The sequence below is a fragment of the Toxotes jaculatrix genome, chromosome 9, assembly GCF_017976425.1.
Source record: "Toxotes jaculatrix isolate fToxJac2 chromosome 9, fToxJac2.pri, whole genome shotgun sequence".
Lineage (NCBI taxonomy): Eukaryota > Metazoa > Chordata > Actinopteri > Toxotidae > Toxotes > Toxotes jaculatrix.
Window position 1 is genome coordinate 15,959,544 of NC_054402.1, and position 16,142 is coordinate 15,975,685.

The 16,142-nt window shown below is 42.3% G+C and overlaps 1 protein-coding gene across 2 annotated transcripts in view; it reads right to left on the reverse strand.

The window, feature by feature from the left end:
• Positions 1-3,475: 3,475 nt before the first annotated feature.
• Positions 3,476-16,142, reverse strand: part of hip1 (huntingtin interacting protein 1) — a 47,101-nt gene continuing 34,434 nt past the window's right edge. For both annotated transcript variants that reach the window (XM_041045932.1, XM_041045933.1), the window contains exons 17-31: positions 15,984-16,085; positions 13,908-14,102; positions 13,544-13,691; positions 13,353-13,439; positions 12,519-12,626; positions 11,303-11,439; positions 11,094-11,204; positions 10,837-10,895; positions 9,230-9,323; positions 8,481-8,581; positions 8,067-8,172; positions 7,689-7,812; positions 7,432-7,493; positions 6,504-6,621; positions 3,476-6,409 (exon numbers count right to left, since the gene is read on the reverse strand). In XM_041045932.1, coding sequence (XP_040901866.1) covers positions 6,399-6,409; positions 6,504-6,621; positions 7,432-7,493; positions 7,689-7,812; positions 8,067-8,172; positions 8,481-8,581; positions 9,230-9,323; positions 10,837-10,895; positions 11,094-11,204; positions 11,303-11,439; positions 12,519-12,626; positions 13,353-13,439; positions 13,544-13,691; positions 13,908-14,102; positions 15,984-16,085 — 1,563 coding nt within the window. In that variant the 3' untranslated portion in view covers positions 3,476-6,398. The remainder of the gene's footprint in view (positions 6,410-6,503; positions 6,622-7,431; positions 7,494-7,688; positions 7,813-8,066; positions 8,173-8,480; positions 8,582-9,229; positions 9,324-10,836; positions 10,896-11,093; positions 11,205-11,302; positions 11,440-12,518; positions 12,627-13,352; positions 13,440-13,543; positions 13,692-13,907; positions 14,103-15,983; positions 16,086-16,142) is intronic.

The following is a 16,142-nucleotide window of genomic DNA, read 5'->3' on the forward strand; positions in this document are numbered from 1 at the left end:
GGCGCCAGATATTGACAATCGATAGGAAGCCATGGAGCGGCTCAGGGGATTGTCTGCAGCAGCATCTAAAAGCTGCCTTTGTGGCTCTTACATCTTTTTGAGGGGAATCATTGGCCCCTGAGGGAAGCAAAGTGCCGCCTGCTTGTTTGTTTACTCGGGCAGAAGAGCCCACAGGCCTCAGTGGAGAGGGGAAGGCTTTTTTCCCCTCATCCTGTGACCTCATATCTGTGTCAGGCACTCAAAAGCGGACTGGAGTGCAATGTGCAAGGCAAGCACAAAACCGAGCATTGAAACGCCTTCAGTGAGGGCGGCCTCAGTGATGAAACTTTGCTGTTCAGAAGGCTGACACTCGTATTGAGATAAAGCCTTCCACAAACACTAAGAGCATTCAGACGGTTTGACAATACAGAGGTTGTTCCTTTCAGGTGTCCTTCATCACATGGCGGTGGAGATGTCATTCTCCAGCTGGGCTCAGGTCACGCCCCCAACGTCACCAAATCATCTATAAAGTGTAAACAGAATTTAGTTCACAGCAGTCAGTAAAGAAACTTGCTTTTGTTAATGAAGGTGTACATGGCCCAGATTGTTCAATTTAAACCATAGAAAGTGGGGAACAAATGAAAGATATAAAAATTATATTATATATTACTGTGGTCCAGCAATCAAGAAAAACACTCAGGAGACTGTCCCCTAAGCTTAACCCCCCATCACTCAATGTCAAATGTCTTCATGTCAACATCATCAGATGTTACCAGGCAAACAGATGCTCAAAAATAACCAGTTGAAAAGAACTGTTGAAAATTCCCACTAAATCAAATTCAGCTGTAATTCCGCATTGGTGAAATTCTTGGCAGCTTGTGTAACTCAGCTGTTTTCATACGAATCAAAGTCAAATCAAAGGTGAATAAAACCAAAGTGTGACAGTATGAAACGCTGCGGGCCTGAATCCAGCTCAGTTCACCCCTAACCTCTCATCTGTAACTCCCAGTACAGTATCTAGGATTTCAAGTGGGAATGAGACTAAATAGCTGTGTGTTAGAGCCAAATATGTTCTTGGAAAACTGAAAATCTACAGAAAAGGTTAGAAGGGATATTATATAAAGGGATAAATGTAGATTTTAACAAATGCACTTTGGTGTTATGTGATTATGTTGCAGTTATTTTGTTGTGACAGAGACTGAGGGGTCAGGAGGGTTGTTAGGAAAGGATGGGCCTGCTGACAAATGCAAGACTGGGTCTGTCAACCACAGAAATAAATCATAATTTAATGATACACTGTGGCCGTTCACACTGAAATTGAAAATATGATTTATCGGTCATTGTCTCCTCTTGTACACCCGATTTAAATGTGTTCAACTGGCTTCAACAGTGCAAAAATCTCCTTCTTATTAAGTCATTGTGGTTTGCAGTTTAAATGTTTTAAGTCAAAATTTTTCCAAAAACTAGTGAAAAAAGTTTACTGACCTCCGATTGAGATCAACTTGTTTCAAGTATTTTGGATAATTGTGTTTACTTTTTCTTCATTCCTGTGCAGCAACTTATTATTTATTCTTTCTTGTTGCAAAATGCCTACATAAATTTCAGAAAATTATTTTGAAATTATCTCATTATAAAGACAGAATGGAGATTTCTTATAGGAAAAAACAAATCGTGGTACTCATTTTGCCGGTTATTTCTGTGTGGTTGTGATAAGGGAACAAACTTTATCATGTCAACACCCGTCCAGTCTTAGTCCTTCAATCTCACACTGTGAACCCAACATTGTGACAAATTATCTTAATGTTTGAGCCAATATTTGACATATTACTACATTGACCTGTCATCTGTTGTGTATGTTGCTCCAACAATAAAGAACAGATCAGATGTTGATGCTATTTGTGCAGCCCATTATAGGTAAATTTCCACCCATGAGTGACTGTGAACAACCATCCTGTCACTGTACCCGCTGATTTAAAACATGTTTATATGTGAGGCTTGTTGGTCCCATGTGGATCTTGTATTGGAGAGCAGAGGGGAGATAAACGAAGATAAACGGAGACGCTGCTGCTGCTGCTGCTGCTGCTGCTGTTGCTGCTGCTGCCAGGAGACCTGCTGTAAAGCAGCCCAGCTCAGGACTGCAGAGACTATAAATAGCTCAGCCTGTCTTTCTCACGGGCACCACCCACCACATTACCCATGTGACAGGACGGCAGCACAGAACAAAACAACACAGCACTACTGCATACTGAACTACATTTCAATGAGATCAGAGGTGAACTGCTCGCGGCTGAACAAGGACATGAAATGAAGTGTCACAGAGGGAGAAGCAGAGGACAAGTAGTGCCGAGTGAAGGCTCTGTTTGTGAAGATCAGGGGCTGGCTACACAGAAATCTGTTGATCTATAGAGATAGGACAAGATGTTCACTCAGACAATAGTGCAATAAGAGTTAGACAGTTAAACAACAACGAAGACTGAAGTTAGCCACCAGACCCACACAACTCAGTTTCCACTGTAACAACTGACACACAGTTGTGTGTTCTGTTTTTCTGTGTTACTGTCTCAGAGGGAGTCTGTTGCATTGCAGCTACAAGGAAATAAGACTGATCCTGGAGCATACTTTAGCCCAGATTATGGATTTCTGTAATCTCAGCACAGTGGTTTCAGATTACACTGATTCATTTACTCACAATTCCTGCAATGCCTCTAACAAATCTGTGTGTGTGTGTGTGGGGGGGGGGGGGGGGGGGGGGGGTTGTTTTGTGTGTTTTACAACACCAGAGCAGAAGAGGAAGCAACAGACTTCTACAAAGTTCTTTTTTTTTTTTTTGGGTCTTTCTAAATTTGACAATTATTTATTTTCACTTCAATGCCAGCAGAGCACTTTAAATTGCAGTCAATGCTTTTACTGGAAAAGAATCCACCTCCCAAAAAAAAAAAAAAAAAAAAAAAAAAATCAATTAGGTGCATTAGGATTTTAGCTGCGCTCTGATGTAGATGTGAGGTTACTGCTCCTGTAAAACACAATTACTGAGCAAAACACACACCCTGCTTTTCTTCCACTCCCTCACACACAAGTACCCTATTGTTTGCCTAGAAAACATTCTCGATAATGACATCATTCTACAAGTTATCTCCTCAATAAATAAATAAAAGCTGAAATGCAATTACTTATTCATTTTCCTTGAACTCTTTGAGGTTTTTCACCGCGTGTTGCATCAGCAGGTAAGAGGATTTACACGACAACAGTTGAGGCAGTTTATCAATCTGTGATTCTTATGTAACATCCATTTTTTCCAAGAATACTACTACGCAGAGGAAATACATTTAACACCAGGTGAAAGGTCAGAGGCCTATTCACTGCAAACTGAATTATCTGAAAATAACTTGTTTCTTCGTCTCCCACTTCACTAATCACATTTTATAATTGCTGAATGGAGCTGCTTTACTCTAACAACACGGAGGTAAAACAAAAACCACAGTCCCCCACTTTGGTCTGTATTAACGAGTTGAAATATTTATTTTTAAAAACTGAAAAAATAAAAACAAACCCACCAACAAAGTTTTAGTATATCATACAAAGACATATTTTTCAATGTTGCTATGTGAGTATTTGTTTCTCTTTGACTACAGTGTGAGGCAGTTTGAAAGGCTGGCTGAGCTGGTAGGACTACAGACACAGACCCGAGAGAGAGACGGACAGACAAAGAGAGAAAGAAGAGACAAAGAAAGTTGGATGGTTAATAAAGAATATTTGGGCGAAAAATACAACCAAACATCACTCAAGGTGCATTCAATTCATCTTTCAAGACACTTGAAATACCACAAAAAGTGGATGTATCCTTCTTTCATGGTATTTTTTTGTTCTACAGTCACACAATTATTCTAATGAAATCAGCTACGGTTTTGCCCACGTTTGGGAGAAGTGACAGAACACAGCTTAAATCATTATTAAATATAAAGACCAGGAGCCAACAGTACTGCAAATAATACTTGCTGTTTGTTTTAACCTGCTTGGTGCAGCAGATGGGCGGTGTATATTCCAAAGTGTAATTAATAATTCACTTTTTGTGATTCAGACACCTGCTGCTCCAAGCGGTTCAACCCTTTTTTGTTTTGTTTTGTTTTTGTTTGTTTCTAAGAATTATTGGCAAATACTATTTGACCAGCATCTGTTAAATACCCAGTGTCACAACTTCTCAGAGATACACAGCTGAAGCGGAGTGTCAGACCTAAGCATGTTAAGACACAGAGAAAGACACACTCCAAGCGAATCGCCGTTATCGCCATCATCAAACACAAAGAAGAAATAAGATGGGTTCAAAACGGATGACTACTCATCCCATGGTTTTTACACAAAGGCATGGTCAGTCTTCTCACAGAGTCCACTGGAAACCAGCTGAAAGTCAGTTCATCAGTCTCAGTAGGAAATTCTGTTAAATAACCTCTTATGGAAGAAATAATGACTTATATTAGTTATGCGTGGTGTTCGTGTGCACCATTTTGTTTTCTTAATTCAATTAAACTGAATCCGTACTTGAAGAGATGCAAAAAAAAAAAACAAAGAAAAAACTGATGCCATTAAAGAAAACGCAAAAGATTATTTCCAACAATAAAAGGCTTGTAGTTTATATACACAGCTACTTGGTCTTGAGGAAGCTATTGAAAACACTGCAGTCTGTGTACTGCATACTTCAGAGTCCACTCTGGTCCTGGCAACGCAGACAGTGAAGGATTTATAAAACTGCAGTCCACCATCCTTCCTGCAGAGTATCTGAAGACGCAGGTAAATCTTTTAACATTTCATTAATAAAGGTTTTGTGCAGGGGGATGGCCCCAAACTCTGAAAATCAAAACATTCAACTCTGATTTGAAAATGTCAAACTTTTAAGGATTTACATTTGCTCCTTCTGCAGATTTGTCTGACCCAGCGGGCAGTCCTGTCCCCTGCAATACCCTAAAAGGGATTATCATCTCCACCGGGAGCACGGCCATCCTGCTGACAGGGTCATTACGCCTCCAGGAGGAACAGATACTTGCCGTCTGTCAGAAAACACCATTAGCAGCTCATTGTGTGACTGGATCCCAGCTCTACCTGCGAAGCTGCTGCCGCCTCTGTGACAGGTTTGTAGTAGTGCTTCTTGACAACTGAAAGACGTATCTAAAAATATGCACCAGTAAGGGGTCTTCAACTTTATTTAACAACTTTGCGTTTGTGTCCAGACTCGACCTGTTGCGAAGAAATAAACACTTTATTACTGAACAAGTAGCAGACCTCAACGTGTTGTGTCGTTTTTCTACATATATATAAAAAAAGAGGGTTTTCTCCAACTGCCCTCCTTTACTAACTTTAACGTTTAAAAGGGGAAATGACAAAAAAATGACCCCTTGTCGTTAGTGTTTGAGCATCACTTCTCCACCTCCCCCATGATGCACTGCTACCTTTGACCTCTGAAGATGTAGCATGAGGTAGTCGGCAGTCTCAAAGCACACGGGGAAAAGACTGTTTTGTGTGCTACTTCCCTGTTCTGGTTTTAAGAGTTTCCAGGCAAGTGTCTGTTAAAATATAAACAAAGAAAAATGAAAAAAAAAAAAGGGGGGGGGGGGGGGGTCAGCTGAAGTTAACAGTCATGGTCGTTACAATGGTGAGGAGGTGAAAGGCAGAAAGTCCAATGAACCAGCCAGTGAAGCGGTATGGACTTAACAAGGTGATAACTCACAGTGAGAAAAGAATAGGAAGAAACTAGGGAGGAAGAGAACGTCAAACTGCACCGACAGATGAAGAGCAACTCAGGCTCCCACAGCTTTACAAGCTCATGACGTAGACCAAAAACACTTGTTTTAATAGGAGAGTATGTGTGCCGTCTATGTTACACAGAGACATGGTTTTGGGGCTGGGGTGGAGGGGCACACAGTCACTGATCTCCCCTCTTTCTGCTGAGAGTTTGGCCCTTGTGCAGTGCATCCTGGGATGTCTTGAGTAGACCTGCTCGTAGCACCTCTGCTGCGACTCCTCGTTAATTAAAACCGGGGAAGAAGAAAAAGAAGACAATAAATACTCGGCCAAACGGATCGACTTCATCGCTGCTTTTCACTAACACAGTCCTGGGGGAGAATGGGGCTGTGAAGTCGAGCCACGCTGTAGCCCCCCCGCCATCCCCTTACATCCATTTGTCCCCCCTCTCGTCACTGAGCCCTTGGTGCTGTCCTTTATGGAAGCTTCAGGAAATGGGTGGAGACGCAGGTTTAGAAAAGAAGCACCTTTTCATTTGGCTTAGATAACAAACAAAAAAAGAGAGAAGAAAACAAAGGAGAAACAGACTGAAAAGTGTGTGTATAAATAGAAAGAGGCAGACAGAAGCCAGTCTTATGGTAGAGGAGGGGGATTGGGCGGGGGGGCCATGGAGGGGGTGACAGGTCTCAACCTGTGCCTGTGGTGAAGACGGAGAAGACAGATTTCAGTCATTTTATACTACAATATTTTTAGGGTACATTCATTGCGCAGTGCTTGCTCTTTATCCTCACCCTCCTCTTCCTCGCCCCAGCCCTCTGCTACCCCAGCCAGCTCGTAATGCTTCTTCCTCAGCTCGCCGAGACGCTCCCGCTCCTTCTGCAGTCGGGTCTCAAGCTCCAGAACCAGGACCTGAGGAAACACAGACACAGGGAGAGGACAAAGACACATTTGTCATTTCCCTGCCTTCCTTGCCTTTTATTTCCCCCTCGTAGACCTCGGAAAAACCCAGAGTTACATGCAGAAAATAATCAGATGGCGACAGACTGAGAGGGAACAAACTAGCTTTAACTATATAATAACTGATAGTTTCCTTCATATAAAACACTGTATAGCACATACAATTTAAATATGAGCCCAACCAGAGGTCACCGAACTCCTTTTATTTTTCCTTGGGTATCATGAAAGATATTTGATCAACATAGTCCTTGTTAACTCTCCTCACAAGGGCACTTCTGATTTACAATTAATTATTCTATTTTAAACACAAAAATGTAATTCAGGCTAAATTAGGTTACACTGGGGATCGGTAAATACAACCCCGGCTTGTTCTTTTATTTTTTTCCTCTTTGCCTCGTGTGTGGATGCTTTCTAAATCCCAGTTAACAGTCATTATTTACACAAGTTTGAGTTAAACTCGTAAAAACACACTGGATAATCTTCAAATGGAAGCCCTCTGTGCATTTACAACAATGGGCTGTGTGTGTGTGGGTGTGTGTGTGTGAGCAGGTCCAGACCTTTCTATGTTTTTCTTACACTGTGGGAGGAACCATACGAGCTTGAAATTCAGCTCCTCAGAATAAGTTTTTCTAGTCTTATGACCCAAAAGGGAGAGATATTTTTTTTCTTGTCTCCAATAGAAGTCAGAAAGAACGACTGTACATGTGCTTCTCTACTTAATTTAAAACAGAATTTTCAGCTCTGCTAAATCCTGCTGCTTACCTGTGCATCCATCTCTTGTCGTTTGATCTGTGTGAGAGTCATGCTGGAGAAGTCCATCGTATCTGGAAACACAACCAAAGAAGAAAACACAATATGTCTACATTCGCCCTTATAGGTTAAAGTTAAACAGAAAAAATTGTTTGACTTTTGTGAATTTAAAACCAGCAAAGAAAACAACTGGACATTTTGTATTTATGACAACAAAAACAACTAACTAACAAACAAATTTAACTTTCTACTCAACGTGATTCTCTCACCTGTCTCTTCAATCTGGGATTTCCCCGACTTGGTGGAGGCCACGACAGCTGCGGTGGCCTGTGTGACGCCGCGGGACGCCTGCTGCAGACGGTGCAGGTTGGAGCTATCTTTGTCTGCTTTTACCTGAAGGGAGGGAGAACAAGAAAACAAGACGAGAGACATGACACCTACAGCATGGGACTGCTGCTGCTGCTGCTTATACCTGCATTCCTTCAATTTAAACCATGAAGTCATAATTATTTTACCATTTTCCTGTATAAAACACTAAAATGCACTCCTCCCCTTTAAGCTCTCTGTACATTTATGGACTAAAAAATAGCTGTTGCCTATTTTCTCCGCACCAAGACTCCACTGAAAACTATGTATTGTTTGCTCACCTTTGAGGCAGCCACTAGCTGTGCAGTGCTGGCAGCTATTTCATGTGAACACACCATCAACTCCTCAAACTTCCCTTTGCCCTGCACCACCAGATCAGCAGCATCCCTGGAATGACACGGCACAGCGCAAAATGAACTCGAGGGATTCACTGAATCAGTTCATTTTAATGTTGAGGTTCTGTCCTTGATCTGATTTTTGAATGATCTGTCCCTGCTTACAACCTGATTTAATGTTTTTTTTGTTTGTTCTTGACTTCCCTGTAAAGGTCACTTCTTTCATCCTTCGGGACATTAAAGATTCACAGAGAGATCACAGCTGCTGGTAATACACTTTCCTGCTGCGAACTCTATGAACATGAGCACTTCTCTGCTCTGTTGTGAGTAGGAGACACTCAGGGGAGGACTGGTACTTACACCATGACCGTGGCGCCCCATCCCACTGCTTTGGAGGCAGAGATCAGCCCCTCAGTCCAGCGGGAGTTCTTGGCATAAAATTCCCTCATGGAGGCTGCCCCCTGGTGGACAAAAGAGGAAATCTTAAAATAAATGTAACATGACACACTTTTTTTAAACTCTCATGTTCAGAGGCTGCATTGAATAACTATTTTCATTATAGATTCCTTTGCCAGTTATTATTATTTGGAAAGGCAGCATTCAAATGTCCGGTGTAGTCAAACTAACTGTCCAAGACCAAAAGATATTAAGTTCACTGTAGTTTGAGACAAGTAAAAGCAAATTGTTTCAGCTCTAGCCTGTACACAGTATCAGGCAGATCTGTGCAACAGAGTGCAATTCAATACTACGCCCTGCAACGAATATGCAGCTTTGTGGAGCTGCATTTGTTCAGGTTTTGTTGAGAATGAGACTGATGTCAAGTTTTGTGATTGAAGTTAGGATTGTTGCACTGGATTGTTAGGCCTTGAACTAAAGGACACAGATCTCTTGGACAATGCATCTTACACTAGATACACACAACAGACCAGAAATTAGGATCTCTGCCTGTAAATTTGAAATGTAAACATTAAAAAATTCATTATACCTAACTGTTAAGTTATAGTGGAATTAAAGAATGATCCAAAATCCTTTGTAAACAATCACACAAAACTATACCTTATTGTTAACTCTGGGAAGAAACAAAGAAGAGAAACTGCGGCATAACTCACCCTGCCACTCTCCACGATGTCCCTTTGCAGATCTTTGGAAGACAGAATGAGCTCCTTGATCGCCTGCATCAGCTCTGTGCACGAGGCCAAGATCCTGCAGGGGGCGACAGAGCAGAGGACACAAAACTCTAACACACTGTAACTTTCTTTAGTAGCTGCTGCTAATGCTGAGCTCTTAAATTTGATAGGAAGCAAAACATCATCGAGTCTGTTCAGCGTCGTGCCTGCAAACATCTTAGATGCAAACGGCCCTCGTCAGGTCTGCTCAGCTTGTGCAGCCAAATACATATCATCAAATCAGATACGCACCTGCTTCATTTTGAAAGACTGGATCTCAACACAGAAAGAAATCAGCCTCCTCTCTATTAGGAAATAGTTTCCCCACAGTCTAGTTATTGCATGACCGATGCACCACTGACCTAAATCATCAGAGCGGTGTTTGTAGCTGCAGTAGCGGTTTGTTTCTTTTCATTATCGTCTCTCACAGCAGTGGTGCAGCAGTTATTGAGAAAACAACTCTTTTGACATGAATAATTAATTTAGCGAGAGAAATGAGAAACAGGAGTGTGGTTTAATTGGCTTAATATACACACAAAAAGAATTATTATGCAGCCTTGATGAATAAAACACCATTTTCTCTGTCTTTGGAGTTTGAAAATGATGAAGGATACAAAGCTAATTACTAGATGAGATGCACTCTCACATTGGTACGTGGTACAAGCAGCTGCGCAGAGAGGAAATGTAAACCATAAAAACAGAGCTATTCCTGTATCATTGGACGGTTTAGTGAAGATTTATTTGCAGGCAACAAATCAGCTCTGATGGTGAAATCTGGAGCAGAGAGTCGAGCTTCTGCCCAATAATGTAATCAAGAGATTTCTGAACTTCCTGGAGCGGTTAGCAGCACAATGTAAAGCAACCCATCTGTAACCTGATAACAGTTTGTGAAGCTGCTCCAGCATTGCTAATATTTAAACTACAGAATACATAGCCCTCAGTGTGTGTCCGTCTGCAACTACACTGAAATATCATGTGACTGCTGAAAAGCATCTCTGTTTCCTTTTCCAATCCATTGCCTTTGTTTACATCTATTGCATTTTGTGGTCTGCTCTTTCACAAACAAATAGGATGAGGCTTGGCTTGTTGTATTTATTTGTTTATAACAGATGAACTGGCCCCTCAATCTTCATTTTTTTTTTTCAGCCACTTTCATTTCTCTTTCGCCACAAGGGTTGGTTGTTGCTGTTCTGGGTTTTAGCCACTGATAGTTCCAGTTTTCCTGAGTTACAGTTTCCTCTTTCATCTCAGTGCAACCTCACTGCTACAGAGAGGAGAGAAACCAAGACAAAAGCTGTAGAAAGCTGAAAAGTTTGTGGGTCAGCTGTGTTTCTATTCCAGGAAAATGTGATATTCTTGTAAGTGTAATGAGGGTGATGTTTTTGGAAGATCTAGTTCAAATCTTCTTGCACTCTCTTTAAACTCATTTCGACGGAAGATTCTTCAAGTATTCAGCTAATTTGATGACTGTGTTTTCGAACTTAATGATTCAGTGATGTTACAGGAAAGTAAAAAAGTTTCTCTGCTCCCAGCTCAATGCTGCGTTTTACCTCTCATTGACCTCCATCTTGATTCCTGTATCAACTGCTCGAGACTTGTTGAGCATTTCCTGTTGGGATACACAGAGGCACAGAGGAGGAAAAAAAAAACACTTTGAAGTTAATACTGCTGTAAAGTGAAACGGGGGGCAATATTTTCGCACAGCACACAAACACGCTCACACACACACAAACACACACATCAAGTACATTTAAACACACATCTGGCATCAGATGATCTAAACACACACACATGCACACTTGAGCACCTCTATCCTGGCAGCAGCCGACTCCACAGCAGCGGAAGTGGCAGCCATTTCCTGCTCCACCAGATCTCCCAGCTCCCCTTGCTGCAGCTCCAAACCCCGAGGACGGAGTTTCTGAAACAGTTAACAGTAACGTAACCCATCACATAGCAAGTCTGACAACACCGTGACCAATTTTCTGCACCAGAGTCAAATTTTAGAGCAGTGCACACCTCTGCAGTGGCCAGGATGGCCTCCAGAACTGCCTTCAGTTTACTGTTGTCAGCTGCAGCCATGCTGTCCTGCTGCTTCATCTGTCCGAGCAGAGCCAGAGCCTCTGCCCCGCACGTCTTCACGCTCTCTGACAGGGCTGACAGAGACAGACACAAGGACCGTGAGGATCCTGTGTTATTGTCCAAATAACTGTGACTAAAATATACAAACATACAACGACAAAAAACAAAACAAAAAACAAAACAAAACACATTTTAAAGGGTTCAAGGCTTCATATTCCACTCTGTGATATTATTTACTCACTGTTGTCTTTGAAAATACCATGTTGTTTCCTGTGTAAACTCTGATGTGGAGCAGAACCACTAGTAGCTGCTGCTGTTTGTGTTAATTATACTGATGTCTCAACCCCCCCCCCCCGCCCCCGGCCAAGTGTCAACTCACTCACAAACAGCCTCTCTGACAGGAGGAAGAGGCAAAATGAAACAACCTCTCCAGCAGCTGTCGGCCTGCGTTTTTAGATGCAGGACAGCCTGCTGATTTGCATCAAACTGTACACAGGCTCTCTAATGCTCTATTCAAATGCTTTTGCAAAGTATGGACAGATGCAAGGTCAATGCAAAGCACTCTGCATCGATTTCCAGAGCCACAGCTCTGGACGCAGCCTCGGTCCGACCCAGTTTCAGTGATCTGTGTTTGGTTTTTTTTTTGGTGCAGTAATAAGACCGCTGGCCAGAGCGCCATTATATTTGGGCATGTCTAGACTCACCCAGGCTGTTAACATCTCCCACGGGAGCAAATTCTGCAAACATTACCTCTGTATGAAGTCAGCGATTTTGTTCTATCTGTGCATGTTTTGGCTGAAATTCCACATTGACGACATGACTATTTAAAGAGCTATTTCTTATTGCAATACGAATTCTGCAGCTGGACGTTCGGATAAATAGACTGATTCACCAGGAGAATATTTACTAATGCTGCCATTAATGTATATCCCAGTAGATTGTAGAAACAACAGTTTTAACTTACATTGCCCAACCTTACTTTACATGTGACGCATGAAGACACAAGAACGACTCGCAAACCTGTCAGAACATGTACATGTCTGGGCTGACTGACTCGCCCACAGATTAATATCAGGAGAGAACTGGAGACTACAATCTATTCATCGCCAGCTCTCTCTATATCAGATGTGCACACACACACATACAAATTTACCATCAGCTTGCTCCACAGGCACCATGTGGGAGGTGGCACTACCCTGAACAATGGTGTCCCCCACCAGGTGGCCACACTGGGTCACCACTCGTAGCAGCTCAAACACACCTAGACAAAGAGAGCGTTACAAATAATTACAAAGCTTTAGGAATTTACAGCCACAGAGAACTCACACACACCTGAGCGAACATAAACACAAGTATAAAGCACTTCACCTCATATCACCATCTTACTGCTGTTTTGGATGTATATATATTTTTATATGCACCCAGGTTTGTAACTCATACGTTTGTATTTTTTCTGTGAATATGGATGAAAAAAAAAAAACTGATACAAACCTTACAACAACTGCATTTGGCTGAACAAGGTGTATGACCTTTAAAATCAAAGCTACAGGTGGTCAAACTTAATTTTCAGTTAACAATGAAATGACAATTGTTTTTCCAGATCTCATAACACCATGGTGCAGATATATCCTTGTGTCACCATTTTCCCACCATGTTTTTATTATTCAAGCTTTAAAGCCCCTGCACACCTACTAGACATCCTCACAGGTGCTTCCACTTATGTTGCACCTGCTACAGAAGGACAACTTACATCATTATCATTTATAGTAGTGAGTTTGATGACATCCGATCTTCAGCCTCAGATACAATCAGCCAAAATAACTGACTTTAAAATGATAATTGTGAGGTATGTGGTTGTTCAGCAGAAGAAACAAAAGACTGGATCAAAGACACCATGAGATTAGTTGAAACAGATAATTATGTGTTAGCTTATAACATATCATTACACATAATGCATCGCCTATAAAGCTAAACTAAGTCCTCTCACCTGTGTTGTCAGCGATAAAGGCTTCTCTGGCAGAATTGAGTCGGTCCATACAGTCTAAAGAGGCCTGACATCTGGATGCCAGGTAGTCTGCAGAGATAAAAAAAAAAACACAAACATTAGTACACACAGTACTAATTAGTGTTCCCTCACTGAGTAGCAGCAGTTATAGAATTAAAGCATATGTTTCTGACCTGCGGAGCTGGTGCAGCTGATGTGTGCCGGGTCGTCTATCTGAGCCAGTGAGTCCTGGATGATCTTCTCTGCCTCTTCCACTGCTCCCTGCAGACTGGACCAGCGAGCTGCCACCAGCTGGCTCTCCAGCGCCTGCTCCCTGCTCTCCTGTGCACGCGAACACACACACACACACACACACAGACGAGGTTGAACTTCTCACATAGACCTTTATTAGAAATGCCAGAGGGTCTAGGTGAAAAAAAATTAAGCTATTCATTAGACACATCAGTTCTCAGTGGTTCTATCACTTGGTGCTGAAACATCTGCTTGATTTATTGCAGCTAATTAAGAGAGTTAATTAAGAAAATGGCAATTCTTCACCTTCTCATTGAGCTGATTCTGCAGGGCCTCAGCTGTCTTCACCCCGCTCTCCCTCTCTGTCGCCAGTGAGCTTTGGACTCGCTCTAGTTCCTCGCCCTGGACCGCCAGCTCCACCTCCACCTTCGATAAGGACTGCACCAGCTCGGCTTTCTCGGACTCCAGGGTGGCCAGCTGAGAGCTGAGCAAGTCGCTCGACTGCGCAGAAGAGATAAAAGACGAGGAAGGAGACAAAGTTTGAATGATTTCGAGGCACAATGAACAGACAGGAGGACACGGTTAGGATAATACGTAGCTGTCAGGACATGTCAGGATGTGGTAAGATGTGAGTGCTCTGACCTCACAATAAAAAACCCTTTAGCTTCAGCCACTGATCATAACAATATTGCCTTCATTTAAAGTTTGTGGAGAGGCGTAGTCTCCAGAGAGGTTTGAGTTGAGGTGAAGTTTACAATCAAAGGAGCTGTGGGAAGTTGTGGTTGGCCAACTTGGCTGCAATGCAACGATCGTGAATCATGGCAACAGAGTGGGGTTGCATCAGATCCTGCGCACTGGAGGGTTGTGAAATGAAATATCTGGACTATCATTATTTTGTTAGTAAGAAATGAGGCATAAGCATGAAAAACAGCTGAGAGACTTACGGCCTGGGTGCCAGCAGATCCGACAGAGAGGGAGAAATGTTGAGAGATGAGACGAGAAAGAAAAGGGTTAAAAATGTGATTTTTAGGACAGAAGCTGGTGAGAGCTGGACACTGGAGGCACGAGACAAGAGCAGTAAAACGTGGGCTGCTGCATGTGAAAAGGACTATTGAGATTAGATGGAGGAGGACAGAAAAGAGTGACAGAGTTGATAAGTAGTAGCTACAAAACTAGGACAACAGGGGCGGGAGGATGAGAGACAGATGAGAGGTATGGGGAATGGTGCATGGAGTCACCACCAATCAGTGGGTTTGTGAATCGCTGTGAGGGTTAACAGAGCAAATTAACGGCCTTTTAAATCGAATTTCTGTAATTCAGTTGTCCACTTATAAATATTTCTGCTGATTCTTTTTTTTTTAATAGCTGCTGAGAGATACACAGAATAAAGCTTATCTGCAATGAAACTCTGCTCCACTAATGGGCAGAATACAAGGAACCTAACATCTACATTTACACAAGCAGTTGTTTGGAAAAGATTTTGCTGCTTCTGTGTTTTCTGTCTGTCCTCTTCCTTTAAACAAATGCCTTCAGTCGCCTGTTATAAACATCAACTTGGCATCTGCGAGTTCCACTTGGCTCAGCTGTGCAGAGATGACAAACGCAGGCCGAGAGAGGATTAAGAAGAAAAGAAGGGGGTGAAAACGGTTTTGCTACTGTTTAAACAATCTCCCCACTCTGAAAACCGGTTCATTCAATCGCTGATGTCAGAAAATGTATTAGCATATCAATTCTGTCAGAAACTTGATGTGTTTGAGCCTCTGAAATGGTCGCTGCAGAAGAACAGTCGGTGACTAAGAGGGAGGACAAAAAAACGGAATGGAGGGAGTGACTGTGTGGATGATAGACAGGGAATTTGAAAAAGAAGCACAAAAACAGTTTGTGTGAGTGTTTTTAATTAGTGTGAGTCACTCTGGAGCATGCGCTCACTGACAGAAGCTCAGGTGCGTTCAACTTCCACCAAGACAGTCAGGATCCAGGACACAGAATGATATTATGTGTGTCTAATTTTCCTCGGACATTAATATGTGGAAGAGGTCAGATGCCAAAACTGTCAATGATTCTGAAAACAGATCCCAAGTACAGTCGATTCATGTCGTAGCTAATGCTACAAAAATGAGATAATCAAATAATTGATGACTGGACCAGTGCCAGCGGCTCATTATTAGATCTTATCCAGCCTATAATTCTTAAGGATTATCCAGGTCTGTGAGTCAGAGTGAGAAATTTCATATCATTAATCTTTTCTTTTTAGTGGGAGAGAAAATTGGGACTGTGATGAATTAGTTCAGTAACTTTTTAGAGCAACAACTCTGGGGCCTAGTTAGTGGATTTCAGCTACTTTTGTGTAAGGAGTGCAGTTAAAACTGAGAGGAGAGTGACCTGTTGTGACGAGGCCATGGTGGTCTTCAGGGAGTCCAGCTCCGCCCGGCTGGACACCAGCTCTCTCTGTAGCTCCTGAAGCTGCTCCAGCTGTTCCCTCTCCTGAGCAAGACAAGTCGAAACCAGATAGTTCACGTCAGCTCAGCTCGTGTGTTCGCA